The 27,218-nt window shown below is 46.5% G+C and overlaps 1 protein-coding gene across 10 annotated transcripts in view; it reads left to right on the plus strand.

Moving 5' to 3' along the window:
* The window catches only part of LOC140391729 (disks large homolog 2-like), a 1,606,854-nt gene that overhangs the window by 380,722 nt on the left and 1,198,914 nt on the right, over positions 1-27,218 (plus strand). For all 10 annotated transcript variants that reach the window (XM_072476520.1, XM_072476521.1, XM_072476522.1 and 7 more), the window contains one exon: positions 22,770-22,877. In XM_072476520.1, the coding sequence (XP_072332621.1) occupies positions 22,770-22,877 (108 nt within the window). The remainder of the gene's footprint in view (positions 1-22,769; positions 22,878-27,218) is intronic.

Genomic DNA, 27,218 nt, shown 5'->3' on the forward strand with positions numbered 1-27,218 from the left:
TTCAGGTGGATGGCTTATCTCTGGTTTATTGAAAAGAGCTTTGAAAAGACAAGCTAGTTGAATTGGCAGGGGAGTTAAAAATAGAGGCACCAGGTAGAGCTAGGAAGATTGAGATAACAAGTGATTGCTCAACATTTAAATTTGAAAGTAATACGAGGAACACAGGAGAGTCCGCGAAGAAGAGTAGCGTCAAGACATTTTCTGGTGTGAAAAATGAGCTGGAGACAATTCAGTTGCAATTCGAGCATGAAAGGGAATTTAAAAGAGTAGAAAAAGAAATGGAGATGCAGTAAAAAGAAATGGAGATGTAGCAAAAAGGAAAAGAAACAAAAATGGAACTGAGGTGGTTGGAATTAAAGAGATAGAAGCAAAAGAGAGAGAGAAAAAGCCAAAAGAGAGAGACTTCCAGCTCTGACACTGAAAATTAGAGGGGAGTAGCCAGGAATTAGAGGGGAGCTTAATCTTAGAATGGAACCCAGTGGCAATATGTTTAAATTTATACAGGCCCTTCCAAAATTCAAAGAGATGGAAGTGGAAACCTTTTTTAGGGCTCTTGAGAAAAGAGCAACCCAAATGGAGTGGGTAAAAGAAAAGTAGACATTACCCATGCAGAGTAAATTGAAGTGCACGCCAAGAAGTTTATGCTTTCCCGTCAGAGTGGGTGTCCAAGAATTATGACAAGATTAAAAAGGCTATTCTGGGTGCATATGATGCATATAGGCAAAAGCTTTGGAATATAAGGAGACAGCTGGGACAAACAAATACCAAATTCGGAAAGGTTAACCAGAACAATTGTGATAGATGGCACGAGCATTAGGAGTTGCAATTGCCAATGGGAGAGGTACTTCTCTTAGAGGAATTTAAAAATTCCTTACCTTCTATGATGGGAATCCATGTTGAAGACCAGAGGGCGAAGACTGCTAGACAGGCAGCAATTGTGGCTGATGTTAAGAGCTAATCCATAAATTTAAACCTTTGTTCCATCATTCCCATAATTTTGAAAAAGGATAGGAAATTGGAGAGTGAAAGGAAGGCCAAGGTAAAGAATGGATAGCTGGGAATGCTCCGAGATTTTCTCCTCAGACCAAGAAAGAAGGTACTGAGGGTGAAGGTAGTACTTGGAAGCCTAGGTGTTACCATTGTAACAAGGTGGGACACGTTCATTCAGCGTGTTGGAAGTTGTGAGGAAAGCTCATGGGACTTGTTGGAGTTCATAAGGAGGGTTCCAAAAAGGGAACAAGAGTGGAGAATACTACAGGCTGGATGGAACTTTAACTGGACATAGGAGACCTGAGGTAAACATTGCTATGGGAGCATGTGTGAGGAATGAGGTAGATGAGAGATATGCAAGGTTTTTTGTCTAAAGGGAAGATCACCCCATTTTCATCAACTGAGATAGCCAAACCCATAACTATCTTAAGGGACACAGGTACTACTCAAGCTCTCTTGCTGGAGAAGGATTTAATTTTCCCTCCAGAGAGTTCAATGGAAGTTAAGGTATTAGTGAATGGGATAAGTGGAGATTATACCTCTGTTCCATTGTATAAGGTAACATTGGAGTGTGATTTAGTGTCAGATGCAGTAGTTGTTGGAGTGGTTAAGAAATTCCCAATGGATGGAGAAGACCTAGTTTTGGGGAATGATTTGGCAGGAGTGACGGTTGTAGCTTCACGCATGAGTACAGAGAGCCTGAGGGACGTACTGTGGATAGCACATGAGATGTCAATGGTAGGGTATGTAGGAATTAGAAAATCTCATTGGGTACTAATTGACTCAAAGAAAGAAATGTTGAAAGACGTTGATCACATATCAAATGACAATGGTAGTGAATCTGATTCTGCTGATACCGATGAACCTATCTCTACTAGAGTGATTCCTCACAGAGATTTGTCAAAGATAAAATTTAGTAGAGATCCAGATTCTGAGAACTCCAAGATTGCAGGTGGCGACAAGAAAGAGGAGTCAGAATCTAATAGTAATAATTGTGATGGAGATTCAGACAAGAGTTCTGGGTCCAATATTGGTTCTGGTTACGAAGTAATGAAAAACAACTGCCACCAAATAGACCTGCCACTAACTGATGAACAAATGGCAAGCAAATCTTCCAAAGCTAGGAAAGAAGACACCAAATCGGAAGAAGAAAGTGACTAGGACTTTCCTAAAAATAATTTGTGACAGCCTCTTGCAGTAAACCCGTTGCCAGTCACTTCAGGTTTTATTTCCCAGAGCATGCCTGTTTTGAAGGAAAATATATACGATAGCATGGCATCAGTTATTCAGGATGAGGACAATAAGGACTGTGAAGTGACACCAAGTGAATGGCTGATTAACCCACATCATTTTTAAGGTCCACAGTACCTTTTCAAAGTAAAGGAAGCAAATAGCATAGGAGATGAAATGATCAGTAATCAATTCCTTTTGAAAATTAAGAGGAAGCTGGATGGATAACCATGTAGTGATTCTGCAACCGCATCTGTTAACAAAAACCAGAAAATTAATGAAGCCAATGTGTGCCATCCTCTGATTATGAAAGTAAAAAAGAACCGTTCAAATCCGTAAGTCCGTATTACTAAATGGAGATAGGGGCTGTGATTACGGAGACTCCAATAAGGAGCTAAAAGATGTAGAACAAATAATGGTATGTTTAAAGCCAACCAACTCTGTGAAGATTGAACCCTCAGCTTTACTTGTCACTGAAAACTTGTCATTTGTGACGGAAAAGAGAGAATGTAAAGCTGGAGGGGTTGAAGGATGTTTATCAATTAAAAATGAACCAAATGTATCCCTCAGCATTGACAATACTGCTGGTAGTTTGGCTGCAGAAGATCCTTGAAATTTGGATAAACGTTTATTGGACAATCAGAAAAGACTGGCTGCACTCCGTGAGAGACGGAAAGAGACAGAAATGCAGAAGAGACTTGTTCAGTAGGTCCTTTCCAATTTGGGCCATCAGAAACATGACAAAAGGAAACATGTTGGGCGGGATTCTCCGATTGGGTGGAGAATAGCTTCCGACGGCGTAACTGGTGTCGGCGCCGGTTTGACGCCAAATTGTGATGCTCCGGCCTGACACCCTATGCCCTGGGGCTTCTGTGATTCACTGCCTCCGATGGGCATGGTTCACTTGTGGTTATAAAAATTGTGAACCTGGACTCCTGGCTGCTGAGCGAGAGAGAGCTAGGAAATAGCATGGAGTGACTGTGGCCTGCCGGCCCGGACACCAGCCACTCTGGCTGCGCCGGGGGGGGGAGTGGGGGTGGGGGGTGGGGGGGGGGTGGCGGGGGGGCGGCTGCTAGGGCTGGTGGAGGGAAGGGGAGGGAGGGTGGGCCAAGCAGCTGGGATGCCCCCCACGGGACTGGGATGGTGCCCAGGCACCGACCGCCGTCTTGCTGAACACCCACTGACCACCCACCCCGGCCCCTGGTTCTACACAGTGGCACGGCGGTATGGGTGCGCCCCTCCCCGTCAAATGGTGCCCCACCCGGCCCCGAGAGCCCCGCCCAACCAGCAACCATCCACCAGGGGACCACCCAGGGCCACACCCCAAGGCAGTGAGGGCAGTGCCAGCCAAGAGTGCCTTTGGCAGCAGGGGTGGGTGCCAGGTCTGTGGACACCAATAGGGCCAGACACCGATGGGACAGGGGTGCGGGGATGAGTGAGGGGGAGGCATGCGTTGGCAGAGCCTGCAGTGCCAACTGGGGACATCATGTAGTCCAGGGAACCTGGCTGGGCACGGGTGTATTCGCCATGCTAACATGTTGGCCTTTCACCCCTGATGAGAATGGCATTCGGACACCAACCCGTGATGCTGGCCGCTGTGGTGATGGCCGCAGCCCTGCGTGATACCCTGCGGCCGCGTGAGCGTGAGTCGCTCAGAGAGGAGGGGGAAGCTGCAGCAGAGGAGCGGGCTGCAGAGGGGCAGGTGGTGGCCGCACATGCTGGAGGGCCAGCCGTCCAACAGGCCCAGGAGGAGGAGGAGGTGCCATGGAGGCGCTACATGAGGCCCCGCGTGTTCCGGCACTGCATGTCATTCGAGGACCTGCCGGATCGCACATGCAGTTGGAGATTGCAGATGAGCAGAGGGATTGTGAGACACATCTACCAGATGATGGAACACCTGGCACCGTGGGAGTCTGGGGCAGGATACCTGCTCCCGGTGACCGTCAAGGTGACGGTAGCCCTGAACCTTTATGCAACAGGGTCGTTCCAGTCGCTGAGTGGGGACCTGTCCGGGATCGCGCAGGCCTTGCCGCACAGGTGCATCCGTGCCTTCACGGACGCCCTATATGCACACGCGGACCAGTACACACAGCTCCATGTGGACTGGGGCCACCAGGATACCTGGGTTGTAGTGACAGCGGGTCTGGTCCATGGGATAGAGGATGAAGACAACCCGCTCTGTGATGAGCTGTGGTGCTCCACATCGTATGACAGTGCCTGACTCATTCCCACAGTAGCACCTTCTACCTGGATGATCCCTGCATGCGAGCTGGCCAGTCCATCACAAGGTCCCATCAAATCCCTGGGGTGGGGGTGCTGGAGACGGTTGGGGGTGGGTGGGGGGGAAGGATTGTCCCCCAGCCCCCACTCCCCCCGGCCAGCAGTGACTCCCCACAGCCATCAGACAGAGCACCAAGGCAGGTTTCAACGGTGTTAACAGGTGTTTATTGTGGAGAAATATATACAGTCTGTGCCCTAGCCCCATAACTGAACTGTGCCCTGCACACATGCCAACTTAACTGATGTCTAACTTTCTGGCCTTACAGGCCGTAACACTACGCCTAGGTGGTTTCCCAGACGGTACAATAGGAGTGGAGGCGGCCTGCTGTGCCTCCTGCCCTGCGACAAGGGTCCCTGTTGGCACATGTCTCCTTGGGCGACCTGGTCTCGATGGGCCCGGCCACTGCTCGGGCGTCCCGGGTGGCGTGGTGCCGCACTGTTCTATCCGCTGCCCACCAGATGCAACAGAGACAGGAGGGGGGGGGGAGTCTGAGGTGCTGCACTGCTCCGGCACCTCCCCTGCGGGGGTCACCGGCACGGGCCCCATCACCTCCCCTCCCCTCGGGGTGCCCGATAGCCCCCGGGCTACTCCATGGGACGGGGGTGCGAGCGGAGCCATCTCCTGAGGCCCCTCCGCCACCTGCCGCTGCCAGTTCTGGAGGCCCGCTCTGGTCTCGACCAGAGTCTGCACATTCGCCGCCATAGTGCACAGGGAGTGGACCATCTCCATCTGGGACTGCGCTACATCACACTGCGACTGTGCCATTACACTTAGGGTGTGTGCCACCTCCCTCTGAGTGTGGGCTACCACCCTCTGGGACTGGGACATCTCCCGCTGGGACTGGACTACCAGCCCAGTATCTGCACCATGCCGGCCAGCGCCTGGGCAATGCCGCCGACGTTCTCAGCCATGGCCTGCTGAGACTGGGCCACACTGAGGTGCACCGCTGCAATGTCCAGATGTCTGTGGCATATTGGCTGCCTGTGAGGGGGCAGCCCTGTCCTGGGCCTCGGCCCACGCCTGCACAGAATGCCCCGGGCCATGGACACTCTGACCAATATCCGACACCGTCGCCCCATTGCCTTCACCGTGGATGCCACCCATGCAGTCTGGCCTGGGTGGCACGTGTGACCGGCACCACACCTTGCTCCTGCACGCAGATGGACTCCTCTATCTGCACCTGCAGGTGCTGGATGCCTGCCATCATCACTTCTTGTAGTCCCTAGGTCTCTGACTGCACCTGCATTGTGGCTGGGACTGGATGTTCCAGGAGCCCCAAACCCATCTGGACGGCAGCTGGTTCCTGGAGGCGGCCTGCCCTCCGACCGTCCAGCCCCTCGGCTGCTCCTACCTCTACCTGCTGTACCGGATGCGATGTGTGGTGCGCACCAGATAATGTCACAGGAGCCTCTCCATTATTGTGCCCAACCGAGGTGATAGTCTCGGAGGTGGTCACAGCAGACAGCTATGACGGAAAGTCGGTGTCCTCCTCCGACCCAATCTTCGGGCAGAAGGCTGGCGTTCGGGCTGCTCTCTCGTCAGTGCTCGGCCGTCTGGGGGGCACTGGCTCTGGCACTGGCTGGGGATGGGGGGCTCCGGATGGACCGGCCCCATCTCCGGCAGATCCTGTCAGACACAAGGCGACATGTATGGTTAGACAGTGGGCCGGGCGGGATGGGGGTGTTTGGGTGGGGTGAGGGTACGGGTGAAAGGGGTGAAGGGGCTGAAGTGGGGTGGTGGGATGAGGAGGGGTGCGAGGGCTGAGGGCGGGTGTGGGGGCTGAGGATGGGTGAGGGGAGTGTTGGGGAGGTGTCAACACGAGTGTCTTGGGAATCACCAACTAAGCGGGGTCTCACTTGCTCGCCCGCCGCCGACCTCCACTTCGGTGACCTCCCGTAATTCTGGGCCGCTGACCACGTCCAGTGCCCTCTATTCGGGCCTAGTGAGAACCGCAGGTCTAGTGGACCCCTCTGGTCTTATCCTGCTCCCGTTGGTGGTGTGCAGCCTTCTCCTGGGGGGTAGGGTGGGCAGCAAACACAAACAACGACACTGTTAGATGTTCCAACGCAAGCAGGCCAGGGCTTCGGTAGATGGTGGTATCATGTGGAGCAGGGTGGGGTTCGGCCGTCCTGGGGGGGGGGGCGTAGGGGCCAGATTGCGGGTGTATGGGGGGCACGGTTAGTGCCCTACTCACCCTGGCTGCCCTGAGGAGGTTGTGTAGTTTCTTCCGGCACTGCATACCAGTCCGGGTGACGTTGCCCACGGCGCTGACTGCGTCTGCCACTGCGAACGGTGGCGCCTGCTGGCCTTCCTCCCGGGCCGGGGTAAAGGGTCCTCTGGCTCTCCTCCATGGCATCCAGGAGGGTCTCCAGCTCAGTGTCCCTGAAGCATGGCTCTGCTCTTCTTGCAGCAATCTTGTTGACTGGGACGGTATGTGTTGAGGGGGATGGATCGTTTAAGTGCAGCTGCGATGTGTGAGCCTCGTGCACCAATCACGGACCTGCCGAATCCGGCGCCATTTTGCATGGAACCGGTTGCTTTCCACGTGGTGATGGTGCGAGCCCATTTAGAGTTACTGAAACGGTGCAGCTGTTGTGCCGTTTTACATGTCATAAAACACCACTGTTCCCACGCCGGCGTCAGCACTTAGTCTCAAAATTGGAGAATCCAGCCCGATGCCTTTGATTTTGAAGACTAGAGTGAAAACAAGGCACAGTTTGAAGATATCAGAGGGAGGTCTAAAACTAAAGGTGCAAACTTACCAACAGAATAAGAACAGAGACGATGTAATAAAGATACTGAAAGAGTGTAGGCAAAATTGTAGGGAAACATCGGGGGCACTCCATTAACTAATCATCATGTAGACATAAGAAATTCTGAACCAGTAAAGTCACATCTGTCTCGATTAAAATAATGGGGACTGGCTCAATTAGAAACTGAAAAACAGTGCATATTGGATATGCTGTGGAAACAAACTAAAACACTGTGGTCCTCCAAACATCAAGTAGAGTTTGGGTGATTGTAGGCTGTCTTATTGGAGGAACTGGCCGCTCTGGACTTTTTCAAACCATTTAAGTGGCCACAAGTGCCAATGACTTGGGGTAAAGGCAGTGCTACTCATCCTTCAGCACTTTGAAGTATATATCCAACATGACCGTGAACAAAGCTTAGTTTATACAGACCATAATCCACTTGCAGATACAAAGAAGTTTAAAACCCGAAATGCAAGATTATTCCGTTGGAGTTTATTGTTACAACAGCTCAATGTTAAAATTGTATATATTCCTGGAAAGAATAATGTGATTGCGGATGCTTTGTCATGCATTTAAGGGCTGACTAGTTACCAATATAAAGACTGGGAAGGGAACTTGCATAATGAGGATGGATAGGTGTTTGTGGTTTATGTCTTACATACCTCATAATGAAATGTCCTTGCGCTGATGGTTCATTATTTTAGGGAGGGATGTTTCTAAATTACTGCTTATTCCCTTATTTCTCCTTTCTTTTATTTTGCCATTATCATTTTTGACCCATGAGTCAAGAAACAGAAAGAATGAGGAATTCAATCATTACAGGAAAGAACACTCTGCTAATCTCTGCTAGTTTGAAAAAGAGCCTCAGACTTTTCGGCACAAGAGAGAGCAGGGATTGTACTCAGTTTGATTGATAGCTTGTGGGTAATGAATTGGCCAAAGGGCCATACTCTGTGTGTGTCTCTCTCTCTCTCTCTCACTCTCTCTCTGGAGTATTGGTTAACTCAAGTATGTTGTGACTCCGGGTGTCGTAACACTATGTTTCCCTGACTCTGAGACACCCTTTTTCCAACATCCAATCTTTAAATAACTCTATGAGCTAAATCCAGCAAGTGATTACCACAAACTGGTTAAGGTGGCCATGGAATCATAGAATCATAGAATTTACAGTGCCGAAGGAGGCCATTTGGCCCATCGAGTCTGCACCAGCCCTTGGAATGAGCACCCCACTTAAGCCCAACCCATCCCCGTAACCCTACCTAACCTTTTGTTTGGAGACTAAGGACAATTTATCACGGCTAACACATCTAACCTGCACATCTTTGGAACGTGGGAGGAAACCGGAGCACCCGGAAGAAACCCACACAGACACGGGGAGAACGTGCAGACTCCGCACAAGCAGTGAACCCACATGGGAATTGAATCTGGGAGCAGTGAAGCAACTGTGATAACCACTATGCTACCGTGTTGCCATGTCCTGGAAATGGTCTTCACGTTCAGCAAAGTGGGAAGAATGGATGCTTCTTTCGGGAGACTACATCTGCAACTTGATGCATTTCTGTTTTTAACTGCCTCACTCCCCTTTCCTGAGTTAGAGTTCTACAGTTATACTGTTTATTTTCACTTTGAAGTTACCACCTCTGTAGCCCCATTGTTTTCTCTAATCACAAACATAAAATACTTGTTTTCCACTGATAGGCAAATTCTCATCTCGTCATTTCTCCAAATGCCTTATCACTGACTCCAATCACCCTCTCAGTGAATTTTGTTTACCTCATATTACTTTCTACTTCTTTTGCCAAATATTTTGATTCTGTCCACTCTAGCTCCTGATGTACTCTTGAGTGGGAACAGTTTTTCAGTATTTACCTTGTCCACAACCCTCAGGATCCTGAATACCTCTATCAAGTCTCCTCTCAGCCTTTTTTTCTCCAAGGAAAACAGACCCAACCTCCAATCTATTTTGATAGCTGCAGTTGTTTATCCCTGGAATTATACTTGTAAATCTCCTGTGTACTCTCTCCAATGCCTTCACATCCTTCTCGTGTATTGCATCTAGAGCTGGACGCAGTACTCAAGATGAGGCCTAACTAATGTCTAATACAAGTTCAACATGACCTCCTTATTCTTGTACTCACTGCTCCTATTAATAACATCTAGGATACCATATGCTTTATTAACTGCTCTCTCAATATGCCCTGCGACCTTCAATGACTTATTGCTCCCCAAATGCTTTGCTGCTGAAGCATGCTCCAATTGCTCTCCTTTGTTCCCCAGAATTAGATTGAGCAGAGTTTACCTCCCCCTTGAGATGGAAAGTCACTAATTAAGAAAATTATTTTGGGACATATCACAGTGATTCCTCCTCTTCTTTGGCTGTCATCATGCTTATCTATATAAGGACAATAGAAGCTCCCTGTAGTATGAAGGGTTAACAGAATTGACATGCTAATGCATGACATAGATGATGATATATTCACTGGCATTGCTCAGTCATGTGTTAGACTCTTGGAAGAGAGGTTGAAACATCATGCTGAGGAGCTACATGCCTACTCTGTAACCTGTTTAGATGTAGCATGAGTAAACAAGTATTAAGCAAATACCAGAGTATGAAAGAAAGCAATCTGTCTGATAATCAAGAGTCCACAGACCAGAGGGACCTTCCAAAGCACCCCCCCCCCCCCCCCATTATTACTCTTCTTTAGTTCTTGCATCTTTCTGTAATTTGTTTGAAAATTTGTACCTTCATTGCCAATCTCTATTTGCTGGTGTCCCAGCTCCTGTATGCTGGCTGTCAGCTGGAAAAAAATGATGTAAACCCTTTGTGGGACACAAGTAATATAAAACATTTGTTCACTTTTCTGAGAAATATAGAAGTCCCTATTTTCTTCCATTCCCCTATCTCCAACTACATAATCCCCTTCATCTTCCTGAGTTCAAACACATGTTAATGAAATGCTTCTGGGCTTCTGCCAGCTGCCTTTGATGCACTTTCTAAGTTGTTTCCCATTTTATGCTTCTTCACAGCTATACTGAGAGCAGGAACTCAACAGTGTGAGGAATCAGATTTACTTCCTATCATTCTGTGACACCATGCAAAGCTGTTCCAACACGTTGTCCTATTTGCAGCCCTGTTTAACTCACTATTATTTAATGCCATGTGTTACAATTTTACTATTTAATGGATCAACTGTAGAGATCTCCTCATACTTTAGCTTGTTTAACTGTAAATAGCCTGGCAATTAGAAGCAAGCATTTTCCATGTAGTTAAGTTAGAAATTTTGTGATGTGCCAGAAATAACATTATTCACTGTTTCTAAAAGCTGATTGATGGCATATTCCACTTTAAAGATTTGACTAGATCACCCAAAAGAAACCTGAACAAGTAAAAAAAAAAATCATCTGTGAATGTTTGGAAATATTACAGCATGTCATGACTAAATTTTGGATTATAATTATAAACTTATGAAGAACAACAATAAAATGGTTCACTTTATGTCCTGTGTAAGTCATGGGTACAAATGCATATCACCTAGCATTTGGTTGAATCTGATATGATGGGGGATTTTGCTTTCTTTTTACTCATAAATGGCTTGTCGATTTCTACTGTCGTGAGACATGACGAAAAAAAGCTAATGTTGTCAACTTCACAATGCTTTAAGCTTTGATGTGTGAAGAGTACCTTTTAACTGACTGCTCTGTTTAGCTTCTGTTAAAAGTACCGAATGTTTGATTAATGCCCGTTGACATCTTTTGGTCTCCATACTGTGAAATTGGACCATCTTAAGCTAAGAAAACAGGGCAATGGGGGTCAAGATGCTAGATAATTAATTGATTAACCGCCTGAAGATTTGTAGGGACTATTTCATTTCTGGTCACATTGTTCACAACAAGACTTGTTAAGCCATAACAAATCACAAAGGACAATATTAATTACTGGATGCTTATAAAGGTTTTAAGCTTTCTGTTATATTCCTTGTCTTGTTCTCCAAGATAGCCAGATATGTAGTGTTGACAAAGAATGTAAAACTATGTAGTTTAAATCAAAACTAATTTATTTTACACTACTTAACTTGATTAGGTGCGCACACTTTACTGAGTAACAGATAATAAAATGATAGCACTGAATCTGTGATACAGTAATTAATAATCTCTCTAATTTATAAACTGCACTTTAACTCAACCTCACACTGTCCTTCTACATTGAAATCTCCATCAGCTTCTGCCAGCATGCCTTGAGACACAGCCTTTCATATGATAACTTAGTGACGCCATCTAGTGCTATTATGCATGTAGTCTCTCTTGTTAACCCTTTCCTGTACTTGTACGATACATATCATTACATCCTCTTTTTTTAGACATTTTTGTACATGACAGAAAGGAAAATGAGAATAACATTAGTACATGATACATTGATATGTATACTAAAGTTAACAAGTGAGTTTAAAAAAAATTCTTCAAACAGTTCATTTGTATTCTAAGTATTTTTGTTTCTTTCTTATTCTGTATGAGCTCCTCAATCCAGTCAGTGGAGTGGTAGATGTCTTTAACGGTTTCTTTTTTTTTAATAAATATTTTATTGAAAATTTTTGGTCAACCAACACAGTACATTGTGCATCCTTTACACAATATTATAACAACACAAATAACAATGACCTATTTTATAAACAAAAAAAAAAAGAATAAATAATAAATAACAAAAATGAAAACTAACCCTAATTGGCAACTGCCTTATCACAAGTAACACTCTCCCAAAATATAATTTAACAGTCCAATATATAATTATCTGTCGCAATGACCTATACATATTATACAGTATATATTAACAACCCTGAGAGTCCTTCTGGTTCCTCCCCCCCCCCCCCCCCCCCCCCCCCCCCCCCCGATCCTGGGCTGCTGCTGCTGCCTTCTTTTTTCCATTCCATCTATCTTTCTGCGAGGTATTCGACGAACGGTTGCCACCGCCTGGTGAACCCTTGAGCCGACCCCCCTTAGAACGAACTTAATCCGCTCTAGCTTTATAAACCCTGCCATGTCATTTATCCAGGTCTCTACCCCCGGGGGCTTGGCTTCTTTCCACATTAACAATTTCCTGTGCCGGGCTACTAGGGACGCAAAGGCCAAAACATCGGCCTCTCTCGCCTCCTGCACTCCCGGCTCTTGTGCAACCCCAAATATAGCCAACCCCCAGCTTGGTTCGACCCGGACCCCCACTACTTTTGAAAGCACCTCTGTCACGCCCATCCAAAACCCCTGTAGTGCCGGGCATGACCAAAACATATGGGTATGATTCGCTGGGCTTCTCGAGCACCTCGCACACCTATCCTCCACCCCAAAAAATTTACTGAGCCGTGCTCCAGTCATATGCGCCCTGTGTAATACCTTAAACTGAATCAGGCTTAGCCTGGCACACGAGGACGACGTGTTTACCCTGCTTAGGGCATCTGCCCACAGCCCCTCCTCGATCTCCTCCCCCAGCTCCTCTTCCCATTTCCCTTTTAGTTCATCTACCATAGTCTCCCCTTCGTCCCTCATTTCCCTATATATATCTGACACCTTACCATCCCCCACCCATGTCTTTGAGATCACTCTGTCCTGCACCTCTTGTGTCGGGAGCTGCGGGAATTCCCTCACCTGTTGCCTCGCAAAAGCCCTCAGTTGCATATACCTGAATGCATTCCCTTGGGGCAACCCATATTTCTCGGTCAGCGCTCCCAGACTCGCGAACTTCCCATCCACAAACAGATCTTTCAGTTGCGTTATTCCTGCTCTTTGCCACATTCCATATCCCCCATCCATTCCCCCCGGGGCAAACCTATGGTTGTTTCTTATCGGGGACCCCCCCAAGGCTCCAGTCTTTCCCCTATGCCGTCTTAACTGTCCCCAAATCTTCAGTGTAGCCACCACCACCGGGCTTGTGGTGTAGTTCCTCGGTGAGAACGACAATGGGGCTGTCACCATAGCCTGTAGGCTAGTCCCCCTACAGGACGCCCTCTCTAATCTCTTCCACGCCGTTCCCTCCTCCTCTCCCATCCACTTACTCACCATTGAAATATTAGCGGCCCAATAATACTCACTTAGGCTCGGTAGTGCCAGCCCCCCCCCTATCCCTGCTACGCTGTAAGAATCCCTTCCTCACTCGCGGGGTCTTCCCGGCCCACACAAAACCCATGATGCTCTTTTCAATCCTTTTAAAAAAAAAGCCTTCGTGATCACCACCGGGAGGCACTGAAACACAAAGAGGAATCTCGGGAGGACCACCATCTTAACCGCCTGCACCCTCCCTGCCAGTGACAGGGATACCATATCCCATCTCTTGAAATCCTCCTCCATTTGTTCCACCAACCGCGTTAAATTTAACCTATGCAATGTGCCCCAATTCTTGGCTATCTGGATCCCCAGGTAACGAAAGTCCCTTGTTACCTTCCTCAACGGTAGGTCCTCTATTTCTCTACTCTGCTCCCCTGGATGCACCACAAACAACTCACTTTTCCCCATGTTCAATTTATACCCTGAAAAATCCCCAAACTCCCCAAGTATCCGCATTATTTCTGGCATCCCCTCCGCCGGGTCTGCCACGTATAGTACCAAATCGTCCGCATACAAAGATACCCGGTGTTCTTCTCCTCCTCTAAGTACTCCCCTCCACTTCTTGGAACCCCTCAACGCTATCGCCAGGGGCTCAATCGGCAGTGCAAACAATAATGGGGACAGAGGGCATCCCTGCCTTGTCCCTCTATGGAGCCGAAAATATGCAGATCCCCGTCCATTCGTGACCACGCTCGCCATCGGGGCCCTATACAACAGCTGCACCCATCTAACATACCCCTCTCCAAAACCAAATCTCCTCAACACCTCCCACAAATAATCCCACTCCACTCTATCAAATGCTTTCTCGGCATCCATCGCCACTACTATCTCCGTTTCCCCCTCTGGTGGGGCCATCATCATTACCCCTAACAGCCTCCGTATATTCGTGTTCGGCTGCCTCCCCTTCACAAACCCAGTTTGGTCCTCGTGGACCACCCCCGGGACACATTCCTCTATTCTCATTGCCATTACCTTGGCCAGGATCTTGGCATCTACATTTAGGAGGGAAATAGGTCTATAGGACCCGCATTGTAGCGGGTCCTTTTCCTTCTTTAAGAGAAGCGATATCGTTGCTTCAGACATAGTCGGGGGCAGTTGTCCCCTTTCCTTTGCCTCATTAAAGGTCCTCGTCAATACCGGGGCGAGCATGTCCACATATTTTCTATAGAATTCGACTGGGAATCCATCCGGTCCCGGGGCCTTTCCTGCCTGCATGCTGCTAATTCCTTTCACCACTTCTTCTACCTCGATCTGTGCTCCCAGTCCCACCCTTTCCTGCTCTTCCACCTTGGGAAATTCCAGCCGATCCAAGAAGCCCATCATTCTCTCCCTCCCATCCGGGGGTTGAGCTTCATATAATTTTTTATAAAATGTCTTGAACACTCCATTCACTCTCTCCGCTCCCCGCTCCATCTCTCCTTCCTCATCCCTCACTCCCCCTATTTCCCTCGCTGCTCCCCTTTTCCTCAATTGGTGTGCCAGCAACCTGCTCGCCTTCTCCCCATATTCGTACTGTACACCCTGTGCCTTCCTCCATTGTGCCTCTGCAGTGCCCGTAGTCAGCAAGTCAAATTCTACATGTAGCCTTTGCCTTTCCCTGTACAGTCCCTCCTCCGGTGCTTCCGCATATTGTCTGTCCACCCTCAAAAGTTCTTGCAGCAACCGCTCCCGTTCCTTACTCTCCTGCTTCCCTTTATGTGCCCTTATTGATATCAGCTCCCCTCTAACCACCGCCTTCAACGCCTCCCAGACCACTCCCACCTGGACCTCCCCATTATCATTGAGTTCCAAGTACTTTTCAATGCACCCCCTCACCCTTAGACACACCCCCTCATCTGCCATTAGTCCCATGTCCATTCTCCAGGGTGGGCGCCCTCCTGTTTCCTCCCCTATCTCCAAGTCTACCCAGTGTGGAGCGTGATCCGAAATGGCTATAGCCGTATACTTCGTTCCCCTCACCTTCGGGATCAACGCCCTTCCCAGCACAAAAAAGTCTATTCGCGAGTAGACTTTATGGACATAGGAGAAAAACGAGAACTCCTTACTCCTAGGTCTGCTAAATCTCCATGGGTCTACACCTCCCATCTGCTCCATAAAATCTTTAAGTACCTTGGCTGCTGCCGGCCTCCTTCCAGTCCTGGACTTCGACCTATCCAGCCCTGGTTCCAACACCGTATTAAAATCTCCCCCCATTATCAGCTTTCCCATCTCTAGGTCCGGAATGCGTCCTAGCATCCGCCTCATAAAATTGGCATCATCCCAGTTCGGGGCATATACGTTTACCAAAACCACCGTCTCCCCCTGTAGTTTGCCACTCACCATCACGTATCTGCCCCTGTTATCCGCCACTATAGTCTTTGCCTCGAACATTACCCGCTTCCCCACTAATATAGCCACCCCCCTGTTTTTCGCATCTAGCCCCGAATGGAACACCTGCCCCACCCATCCTTTGCGTAGCCTAACCTGGTCTATCAGTTTCAGGTGCGTTTCCTGTAACGTAACCACATCTGCCTTAAGTTTCTTAAGGTGTGCGAGTACCCGTGCCCTCTTTATCGGCCCGTTCAGCCCTCTCACGTTCCACGTGATCAGCCGGGTTGGGGGGCTTCCTGGCCCCCCCTTGTCGATTAGCCATCCCCTTTTTCCAGCTCCTCACCCGGTTCCCACGCAGCTGTATCTCCCCCAGGCGGTGCCCCCCCGCCCATCCCCTCCCATACCAGCTCCCCCCTCTCCCCAGCAGCAGCAACCCAGTAACTCCCCCCTCCCACCCCCCCGCTAGATCCCCCGCTAGCGTAATTACTCCCCCCATGTTGCTCCCAGAAGTCAGCAAACTCTGGCCGACCTCGGCTTCCCCCTGTGACCTCGGCTCGCACCGTGCGACGCCCCCTCCTTCCTGCTTCTCTATTCCCGCCATGATTATCATAGCGCGGGAACCAAGCCCGCGCTTCTCCCTTGGCCCCGCCCCCAATGGCCAATGCCCCATCTCCTCCACCTCCCCTCCTCCCCCCATCACCACCTGTGGAAGAGAGAAAAGTTACCACATCGCAGGATTAGTACATAAAACTCCACTTTCCCCCCTTTTTAACCCCCCTCTTCGCCCCCCACATTCGCCCCACCACTTTGTTCAAACGTTCTTTTTAATAACCCGCTCATTCCAGTTTTTCTTCCACAATAAAAGTCCACGCTTCATCCGCCGTCTCAAAGTAGTGGTGCCTCCCTCGATATGTGACCCACAGTCTTGCCGGTTGCAGCATTCCAAATTTTATCTTCTTTTTATGAAGCACCACCTTGGCCCGATTAAAGCTCGCCCTCCTTCTCGCCACCTCCGCACTCCAGTCTTAATAAACGCGGATCACCGCGTTCTCCCATTTACTGCTCCGCGTTTTCTTTGCCCATCTAAGGACCATTTCTCTATCCTTAAAACGGAGGAATCTCACCACTATGGCTCTGGGAATTTCTCCTGCTCTCGGTCCTCGCGCCATCACTCGGTATGCTCCCTCCACCTCCAACGGACCCGCCGGGGCCTCCGCTCCCATTAACGAGTGCAGCATCGTGCTCACATATGCCCCGACGTCCGCTCCCTCCGCACCTTCAGGAAGACCAAGAATCCTCAGGTTGTTCCTCCTTGCGTTGTTCTCCAGTGCCTCCAACCTTTCCACACATCGTTTCTGATGTGCCTCATGCGTCTCCGTCTTCACCACCAGGCCCTGTATGTCGTCCTCATTCTCGGCTGCCTTTGCCTTCACGACCCGAAGCTCCCGCTCCTGGGTCTTTTGTTCCTCCTTTAGCCCTTCGATCGCCTGTAGTATCGGGGCCAACAGCTCTTTCTTCATTTCCTTTTTGAGCTCTTCCACACAGCATTTCAAGAACTCTTGTTGTTCAGGGCCCCATGTTAAACTGCCACCTTCCGACGCCATCTTGGTTTTTGCTTGCCTTCCTTGCCGCTGTTCTAAAGGATCCACTGCAATCCGGCCACTTTCTCCTCCTTTTTTCATCCGTATCCAGGGGGGATTCCCTTCTGGTTTACCGCACAGTGTTTTTAGCCGTCAAAATTGCCGTTGGGGCTCCTATCAAGAGCCCAAAAGTCCGTTTCACCGGGAGCTGCCGAAACGTGCGACTCAGCTGGTCATCGCCGCACCTGGAAGTCCCTCTTTAACGGTTTCTGGCAGTCATCTGGTATCTTGTTAGATATTGTCGTAGTACGAAATAAATTCTCATTAAATTGAAGACTGGGAAATAACGAAGTAGATTTAACTTTCAGAAGATCACGTTGATTTCTTCTAATGATCAAACGATCATTTGTTTGAACAATGTATGAACGAGGTGCTGCTGATATGTGATCTTAGCTAGATCAGACCATCCTCCAGTGGGAATATGAATTCTCACTTGATCACCTGGATGAAGTAGTTCCAATGATTTTGCATGTTCATTGTAGTATTTCTTTTGATGTTGCCTTTTCTTGATGACTGGCTGAAGATCCGCATCAGGAAGTTGTACACATGGAAGTGTTGTATGCAACGTTCTGTTCATGAACAACTGAGCAGGAGATAAACCAGTTGAAAGAGGAGTAGCTCTGTAATCAATAAAGCTAAGAACATATCTGAATCAGAGTCGAGAGCTTTCTTGAAAAGTTGTTTCACAATGTGAACTCCTTTTTCAAACCTTGCCATTGGATTGCGGATAACGAGGACTAGAAGTTAGATGAGTAAAATTGTATGCATGAGCAAATTCTGTCCACTCATAGCTATCAAAACAAGGTCCATTGTCTGTCTTGACTTTGCAAGGAATCCCATGACGAGCAAAAATCTCTTACATTGCTTCATTCACGGATTTTGAGGTAGAATCAGACAATTTAGTCACTTCGGGATAGTTTGAGAAATAATCGATGATTAGGATATAATCACGACCATGAAAGTGAAAAAGATCTATGCCAACCTTCGACCATGGAATCTTCTCAAGATCATGAAGTGTAAGTGTTTCTTTATTCTGAGTCAATTGATTACGCTCACATTCTCGAATTAGATTGGTTATATCATTATTTATTCCTGGCAAATATACTGCCTGTCTCGCTCTGCATTTGCATTTCTCTATGCCTAGATGACCTTCATGTATTTTTTGTAGTATCATGGGTCTTAGTGTCATAGCAATAACAATATGATCGAGACGAAGTAGAAAACCATCTACAACAGTGAGATCAGATTGAATGTTTCTAAATTTCGAACGGTGTCCTTTCGGCCAACCAACCTTTATATGGTTGATGACTCGTTGCAACATTTCATCTTTTTTTGTATCCTCTCTGAAGAGTTTGAGTTTTTCATCAGACACAGGGAGAGTTTCAGCTAGAAGCTGTACTTGAGCTTCAATTTGTTGAACGATCTCTGGTTGTTGTTCTTCTGTGTTGGTAGAACAAGATAATGCATCAGCAATTATAAGATCCTTACTTGGAGTGTAGACAAGTCAAAAATCGTGCCATCTTAACTTCATAAGGATACCTTGTAGTCTTGGAGTCATGTCATTCAGATCTTTGTGAATGATGTGTACTAATGGTCGGTGATTTGTTTCAACCGTGAACATTGGTAGTCCATAGACATAGTCATGGAATTTTTGTATTCCAGTAGACAAGCCTAAACACTCTTTTTCTATCTGAGCATACCTTTGATCAGTGGTAGTCATAGATCTTGATGCATTTGCTATAGGTTTCCACAAAGAATCATCATTTCTTTGAAGGAGGACTGCCCCAATTCCATTCTGACTTGCATCTGTGGAAATCTTTGTTTCTCATCCAGAGTCAAAGAATGAAAGGGCAGGTGTAGTAGTCAAAGCTGACTTGAGGTTTAGCCATTCTTTGTTGTGCTCTTCAGTCCACGAAAATGATGTGGTTTTCTTGATAAGGTTACGCAAAGCTGTTGTTTTTGAAGCTAGGTTTGGTATAAATTTTCCAAGGAAATTCACAACGCCTAGGAATCTCAGCACTGCTTTCTCGTCCTCTGGGACTGTCATCTTCTGAATAGCAGCAATCTTATCATCGTCTGGTTGCACACCATGTTCTGAGATTTGATCACCCAGAAATTTTAAAGTTGAGATAGCAAAGTTGCATTTAGATCGATTTAGCTTCAATCCATATTTGTATTCTCTGGAAGACTTGCAGTGGTCTTGCATTATGCTCTTCATGTGATGATGTCATCATGATGATGTCATCGACATACACCCAGACCCCATCAATGCCTTCTGTCACCTGTTTCATGGCACAATGAAAGAGCTCAAATGCTGAGATTATGCCAAATGGCATTCTGTTAAAACAGTAACGACCAAATGGTATGTTGAATGCACACAATTTCTCGTTTGTGTCATTCAGCTGCATTTGCCAAAAACCTCTGGAAAGGTCCAGTTTAGAGAAAATCTTGGCATTTGCCATCTCGTTCGTAATCTTTTTCACGTTTCGGTATAGGATAGTGTTCATGTTTGATGTTCATGTCCTTCGGATCAATACAAATTCTTAATTCTCCATTTGGTTTCTTAACACACACCATCGATCTGACCCAATCTGTCAGTTCTGTTATCTTGGAGATGATTCCAAGATGTTGCATGCGTTCCAGTTCTTGCTTCAGATGATCATGTAGCGGAGCAGGAACTCTTCTTGGAGCGTGTACCACTGGTATGGCATTCGCTTTTAATTGAATCTTGTATTGAAAAGGAAGTGTACCCATACCTTCAAATACCTGAGGAAATTGAGTGAGTATTCTTTCAATGTCTTCCTGCATAGGTGGAAGAGGTTTGCTGGTGCTGTAGATTCTTTTCACAAGGTGTAAATCCTGACAGGCTTGTGCACCTAGTGGTGAAGATCTATTAGATTCTACAGTCTCGAACCATAAATATGTCACAGCATGGTCCTAAAGAAGTAATTGTGTTCCCATTGTAGTCACGCAGTTAGCAATCAGTTTTCTGAATCTTAGGACGATGACTAAGTTGTGATAAATCATGAGTTTATCAAATTTGCGGAAGCTCCAGTGTCCAGCTTGAAGACATTGACTTGTAATGGTGTGTTCCATTCTGATTCCATGTAAATAGATTGTACTGTTTGTGGATTGGAAGTATCATTAACAATTGTGTGGAACTTCTCAATAATTCCCACAAAGAAGGAATCTTCTAGACTATAAGCATCAATATCATTATCAGTGTTGTCAATTTTGGAGATGTCTGCACTTGTGTTAACACTTCGTCTATTCATGTGTGTCTTCATTAAGTTTGAAGATTTAAAGTGTGTCCTTTTTAGTGTAGTTCTGCAGTGAACAGCAAAGTGATTTAGTTTGCAACATTTTGAGCAAGTTTTTCCAAGTGCTGGGCATTTTTTATGTGGGTGGGCATGTCCACAACGTCCACATGTCATGACATTACTTTCGTCACGCGCAAATTGTTTTTGCGCATGTGCAGAACGGTCTTCATCCAAATCGCATAGCTTGTTGAAGTGCGCATGTGCGGGTCAGGTATGCGCAATATGGTTGCTGTCAGAAATGCACATTTTTCTGAACGCAGTCGGCCTCAAGGTGCGTTTTTGCGCCCTTTTGTTTTATCAGAATTTCAGAATACTGATTTTCCGATAATTCATTCACTCGACACATTTCAATACCATCTTCTAATTTCAAATCTTTTTGCCTTAATAATCATTCCCTGAGTTTCTCATCTGTGATGCCAAAAAACGATTTGATCTCTGATCATAGAGTCTGACAATATAGAAAAGTTACAGGTTTGTGATTTGAGCCTTAAGTCTGTTATGAAGCAATCAACAGATTCCCCATCTTTTTGTACTCTCTTCTTAAAGATAAATCTGTCATATGTCACATTAATTTGAGTTCTACAATGCAGCTCAAATTTTTCAATTACAATATTATATTTCTTTTTATCTTCTTCCGTGGGGAATTGAAAAGAGTTATAAAGTTCAATAACCTGTGGTCCAGCCATTGTTAAAAATAATGCAAGTTTACTGGTATCACTGGCATTATCTAAATCTGATGCAGAAAGGTATAATTGAAATTTCTGAAATACTTTCCAGATTACATCAGGTTTACCAGAAATCCTGAGCTGTCTTAGAGATTGCACTTTCTCCATTAGTTCGGGACTTGCCTGTGTATTGAAGTAGCAGGTCTGGAAGCAGTCTTGTCTTCGAAGGTCTGAGTCATGTGCTAGTTTTCTTTTCTTAGAGTCTGACTATTTTCTATCTGAATAATTTCGGCAATAACCTGGTACCTTGTTATATTCCTTGTCCTGGTCTCCAAGATAGCCAGATATATAGTGTTGACAAAGAATATAAAACTAAGAAGTTGAAATCAAAACAAATTTATTTTACTTTACTTAACTTGATTAGGATTGCACACTTTACTGAGTAGCAGATAATAAAATATAGTACTGAATCTGTGATACAGTAATTAATAATCTCTCTAATTTCTAATCTACACTCTAACTCAACCTCACACTATCCTTCTACATTGAAATTTCCATCAGCTTCCCCCAGCATGCCCAGAGACGCAGCCTTTTATATGATCACTCTGTGATCTAGTGATGATATACATGTAATCTTTCTTGTTGACCCTTTCCTATACCTGTACTATACATATCATTACACATTCCTTAACAATTTGTGGAGAGATGCAAGAAACAAATGATTGACGAAGGTTATGTGTCTAAACCGAGAGAAAAACAATATTTGCATTTATTTCCCTAAATGACAGTTGCATTAAGTACATTATGCATATGTGCATTTGGTTGAATACCATAAAATGATTATGTTGCAGCCATATTTAGTTTGGTAGATTTGAATTGTTCTACTCCTAAGCAGAATGCACACATCACAGATTTCACTTGCATCTGTCAGTCAGATAATGTTTCCAGACTTACGATGGGCATGGAGCATGTCATCTTCCAACGCCTATCTGTGTGAAATTAACCTATCTCTGACTCACACTGTCTCACTAAGAGATAATGATATCATGCAATTGGGCATTTTACTTATGAGAAAATAATTTGAAGAATGATTTACATTGAGGCAGTTATACTTTTTATACAGTTATTCAGTTCTTACAGAAGGCCATTGACCTAAAACGTTGACTCTTTTTCTCTCCACAGATGCTGCCTTGACCTACTGAGTATTTCTAGCATTTTCTACATTTCATTCAGATTTTCAAAAAGCACTATTTTACCTTTGTATACTTTTTGGACTATAGTGTATGAAGCCCAGATGACTTTGTAAAATGAGATCATTTGGATTTTGGATCTAGTTTAAGTGAAATTTTTAAAAAGTAGACAGTCTTATCAAATTAGTAAGTTCCCTTTTCCTTCAAGTTTACTTATGACTTGTGTGTGCTAAAATATAGACACACAACACAGAAATGAATATACAGATGCTAAAAATATTTAACACATTTTTATTGTAGCCAATTGGGACAGAACAAGACACAACATTGGAAAGAGTGAAAAAAGAGGCTGATGATCAAGATGAAGAACTGCCAATGAAATTGCAAGAACAATGGGAGCATGCCCAGGTACAAGTTTTCCTCTTTTTCAAATGAAGTAGTTTCGTTAAACTGAAACAGCAGCAATTCCAACTGCTGGACCCAACATAATGGAATTCTGTTATAGTAACTTATACTGCAGGAGATGTCATATTAAAGTTTTCACAGCAACTACCAATGAAATAATGCATTATGGGACCTCCCTTCATGTTTCACCTCAATAAGACTGTGACACGATACTGACAGGAAATGCCAGTTTCAATGTCTGATTTGTGCTGGGTTAGCTCATAAGACCATAAGACATAGGAGCGGAAGTAAGGCCATTAGGCCCATCGAGTCCACTCCACCATTCAATCATGGCTGATTTCAACTCCATTTATCCGCTCTCTCTCCATAGCCCTTAAATCCTCGAGAAATCAAGAATTTATCAACTTCTGTCTTAAAGACACTCAATGTCCCGGCCTCCACCGCCCTCTGTGGCAATGAATTCCACAGACCCACCACTCCCTGGCTGAAGAAATTTCTCCTCATCTCTGTTCTAAAATGACTCCCTTTTATTCTAAGGCTGTGCCCCCGAGTCCTAGTCTCCCCTGCTAATGGAAACAACTTCCCTATGTCCACCCTATCTAAGCCATTCATTATCTTGTAAGTTTCTATTAGATCTCCCCTCAACCTCCTAAACTCCAATGAATATAATCCCAGGTTCCTCAGACGTTCATCGTATGTTAGGCCTACCATTCCTGGGATCATCCGTGTGAATCTCCGCTGGACCCGCTCCAGTGCCAGTATGTCCTTCTTGAGGTGTCGGGCCCAAAATTGCTCACAGTATTCTAAATGGGGCCTAACTAATGCTTTATAAAGCTTCAGAAGTACATCCCTGCTTTTATATTCCAAGCCTCTTGAGATAAATGACAACATTGCATTTGCTTTCTTAATTACGGACTCAACCTGCAAGTTTACCTTTAGAGAATCCTGGACTAGGACTCCCAAGTCCCTTTGCATTTCAGCATTATGAATTTTGTCACCGTTTAGAAAATAGTCCATGCCTCTATTCTTTTTTCCAAAGTGCAAGACCTCGCACTTGCCCACGTTGAATGTCATCAGCCATTTCTTGGACCACTCTTCTAAACTGTCTAAGTCTTTCTGCAGCCTCCCCACCTCCTCCATACTAGCTGCCCCGCCACCTATCTTTGTATCATCGGCAAACTTAGCCAGAATGCCCCAGTCCCGTGATCTAGATCGTTAATATATAAAGAGAACAGCTGTGGCCCCAACACTGAACCCTGCGGGACACCACTTGTCACCGGTTGCCATAATCTCTGCTGGTGCACCAATAGGGGCACTACATTTGGTTTCAATACCCTCAGCTCAGAGCGATGATAAATTGCGCCTGATTACAGTCCAGTTGGAAATGCTTGCAGGAGGATGGGTTTAGGGGCATGTCAAGAATGGCTACTTTGGGGGAGGTACTGAAGAAGCATTAATGGTTTCTGTTTTCAGCCTGGCATGGAGCCCATGTCTTCAGGAGAATAAAAAGGCAATGAAAGAAATGAGCAGATAATTAAGGAGGAAGAAAAAATGTATCAGATAATGTATATTTTTTGTAACATAATTTTCTTTGCCAGAATTACCCATAGAAATATACTGATACCATTGCAGATCAGTTGGCTTCTGGAACCAAATGCGTAAAAATGGCTATACTTCAGTTCAACTTGATATTCTCATTCAAGAAGATTAAAAAACAGAAATAGAAAAAATACAGTTTTAAGAGCTTTATTTTGTTGTATGAAAAGACTTAGAGGACATTTACTTAGCAAACGTTCAGCTTATGTGTCTGACTTCAGATTGCTTGATGCTGCCTCTGACAGACAGATGAGGTAAACTAACTTTCCAGCACAGACATCTCTCACTTTTAGTACGAAGTCTTACAACACCAGGTTAAAGACCAACAGGTTTGTTTCGATGTCACTAGCTTTCGGAGCGCTGCTCCTTCCTCAGGTGAATGAAGAGGTATGTTCCAGAAACATATATATAGACAGATTCAAAGATGCCAGACAATGCTTGGAATACGAGCATTAGCAGGTGATTAAATCTTTACAGGTCCAGAGATGGGGTAACCCCAGGTTAAAGAGGTGTGAATTGTGTCAAGCCAGGACAGTTGGGAGGATTTCGCAGGCCAGATGGTGGGGGATGAATGTAATGCGACATGAATCCCAGGTCCCGGTTGAGGCCGCACTCATGTATGGTTTTAATTGTGTTTGATTTAGGTTTCTGTACATGGAAGGGTAAAATCTATAGTTAGATTCATGCTGGACAAAGGTGTTTGTATGTGTGGGGGTTGGTTCAATTCCAACTATGTTTCTTAGGTGGGTACAGCATGAGGAATAAACAGACCAGCAGAGGTACGTGGGAATTGTTTAGTAACTGGGGCCTTGTAAGGTAGTGACGCTTTTAAGTTTTAGTTTAACTAATTTGATTGCAGTTGGAAATAGGGGGCTGGATTCTCTGCAGCCCCGCACTGAAATCGCGTTTGGTGTGGGGGCGGAGAATCGAAGTTCCTGACTGAATCAGGCCTGCCGCTGCTCCGGCGATTCCCTGGGCCGCGAATATCCGCGGGTGTGCGAATTACGGCGCACGGTTGGGGGCCATTGCCAGAGGCCCTCCCAGCGATACTCTGCTCCGGACCGACTGAGTTCCCGACAGCGTGGAACTAATATGGTGTGGCCGGTCAGGACTCTCTCGTGGCGGCTGCGGACTCGGTCCGTGGCCGCCCTGGTGGGGGGATCGAGCACCGGGGGAGGACTTATGGGCGGCCGGGGCAGTGATCAGGCCAGTCTGATGCAGGGGTGCGCGGCCAATCAGGGGGGCCTACTTTGTTTGTGTTGGTCCGCGGTCTGAGTCCGCCATGGCGCTTGGTGCAGACGCTGGAGGCTACCGTCATGAGCATGCGCAGACCCGGAACCATATGTACGGGAGCCTGTATCTGCAGCCAAAACTGCGTGAAGCTCCCCGGGTCCCTGCTAGCCCTCTGAAGGCAAGTGAATCGCGTTGTTTTTGTTCCAGGAAACTCGGGAGTGCAACGCCAGCGTTTTTGCGCTGGTGTGGGGACATAGCCCCATTTTTGGAGAATCCAGGCCAGGGAGTGAGAAAGAAGGCAGTTGACAGAGCTCTGCTCGAAGCAATTGGTTTGGAAGGCAAGAGAGGGACCATTTCTCTCAGCTTTGCAGAAGAAAAGCCATACCGTGGAGAAGTTGTTAAGAAAACAAATGCAAAGATCTGAAGAGCAGCTAGTTAAGATCTCGCCAACGGGAGTGGGCTGGTTGATCCAAAGCCGATCGCCACCTGGCGCAGTTCCTGATTTTGGACTCCCGCGAATTAACCGACTCACTGGGATTCGCCCGAAGTCCAACCTGAATAAATAAACATTGGAAGTTGGTCGGTGATACCTTTAATATTTTAGGTTGCATTATTTAAATGCATGAATCTCTTCCTAGAATTGGATGAGTAAAATCAATCATTATAGTAACTTAGTGTGGTAGTATGTATTGGGGGTCATGTGGGACTGGAAGCCCTAATGTCATTGGCTGACAGATCCCGGGTCCTGGTTGGCCGTTGACCTCATACTCCGCCCTGAAGGCGAAGTATAAGAAGCCGGTGCCTTCCCCCGCAGGCCAGTTTACTATCGGGCTGCTGGGGAACAGACACGCTTAATAAAGCCTCATCGACTTCACTCTATTCGTCTCACAGAGTCTTTGTGCACCACAATTTATTAAGCGTGTCTAAAAAGGACTATGGAGCTCAGGATCATTCCAGAATGCCTGAGGATCAGCCCCCACGCAGTGAATGCGGCAGCAGCCTTCAAACACTGGCAGACTTGCTTTGAGACCTACATCACATCGACCACTTGCCGAGTCTCAGACGAACAAAAACTGCAGGTCCTGCACTCGAGGGTGAGCACGCAGATTTTCACCCTCATTGAAGACACCTGCGATTTCCAGACGGCGTTCACAGCACTGAGAAGTCTCTACGTTCGCCCAGTTAACCAAATCTACGCTCGCTACCAGCTCGCGACAAGACGGCAAGCTCCCGGAGAATCGATGGACGAGTTCTACGCCGCGCTGCTGATTTTGGGAAGAGCCTGCAGCTGCCCGTCGGTGAATGCAAACGAACATACAGACATGTTAATGCGCGATGCTTTTGTTGCAGGTATGCAATCCTCCCAAATCCGCCAAAGACTTCTAGAAAAAGAGTCGCTAGGACTCTCAGAGGCACGGGCCCTGGCAGCCTCGCTGGACGTAGCCGCGCGTAATACCCGCGCCTACGGCCCCGACCGCGCGGCAGGCCATTGGGCCCCGTACGTACCCGCCGCGG

This window comes from Scyliorhinus torazame, chromosome 15 (assembly GCF_047496885.1).
Source record: "Scyliorhinus torazame isolate Kashiwa2021f chromosome 15, sScyTor2.1, whole genome shotgun sequence".
Taxonomy (NCBI): domain Eukaryota; kingdom Metazoa; phylum Chordata; class Chondrichthyes; order Carcharhiniformes; family Scyliorhinidae; genus Scyliorhinus; species Scyliorhinus torazame.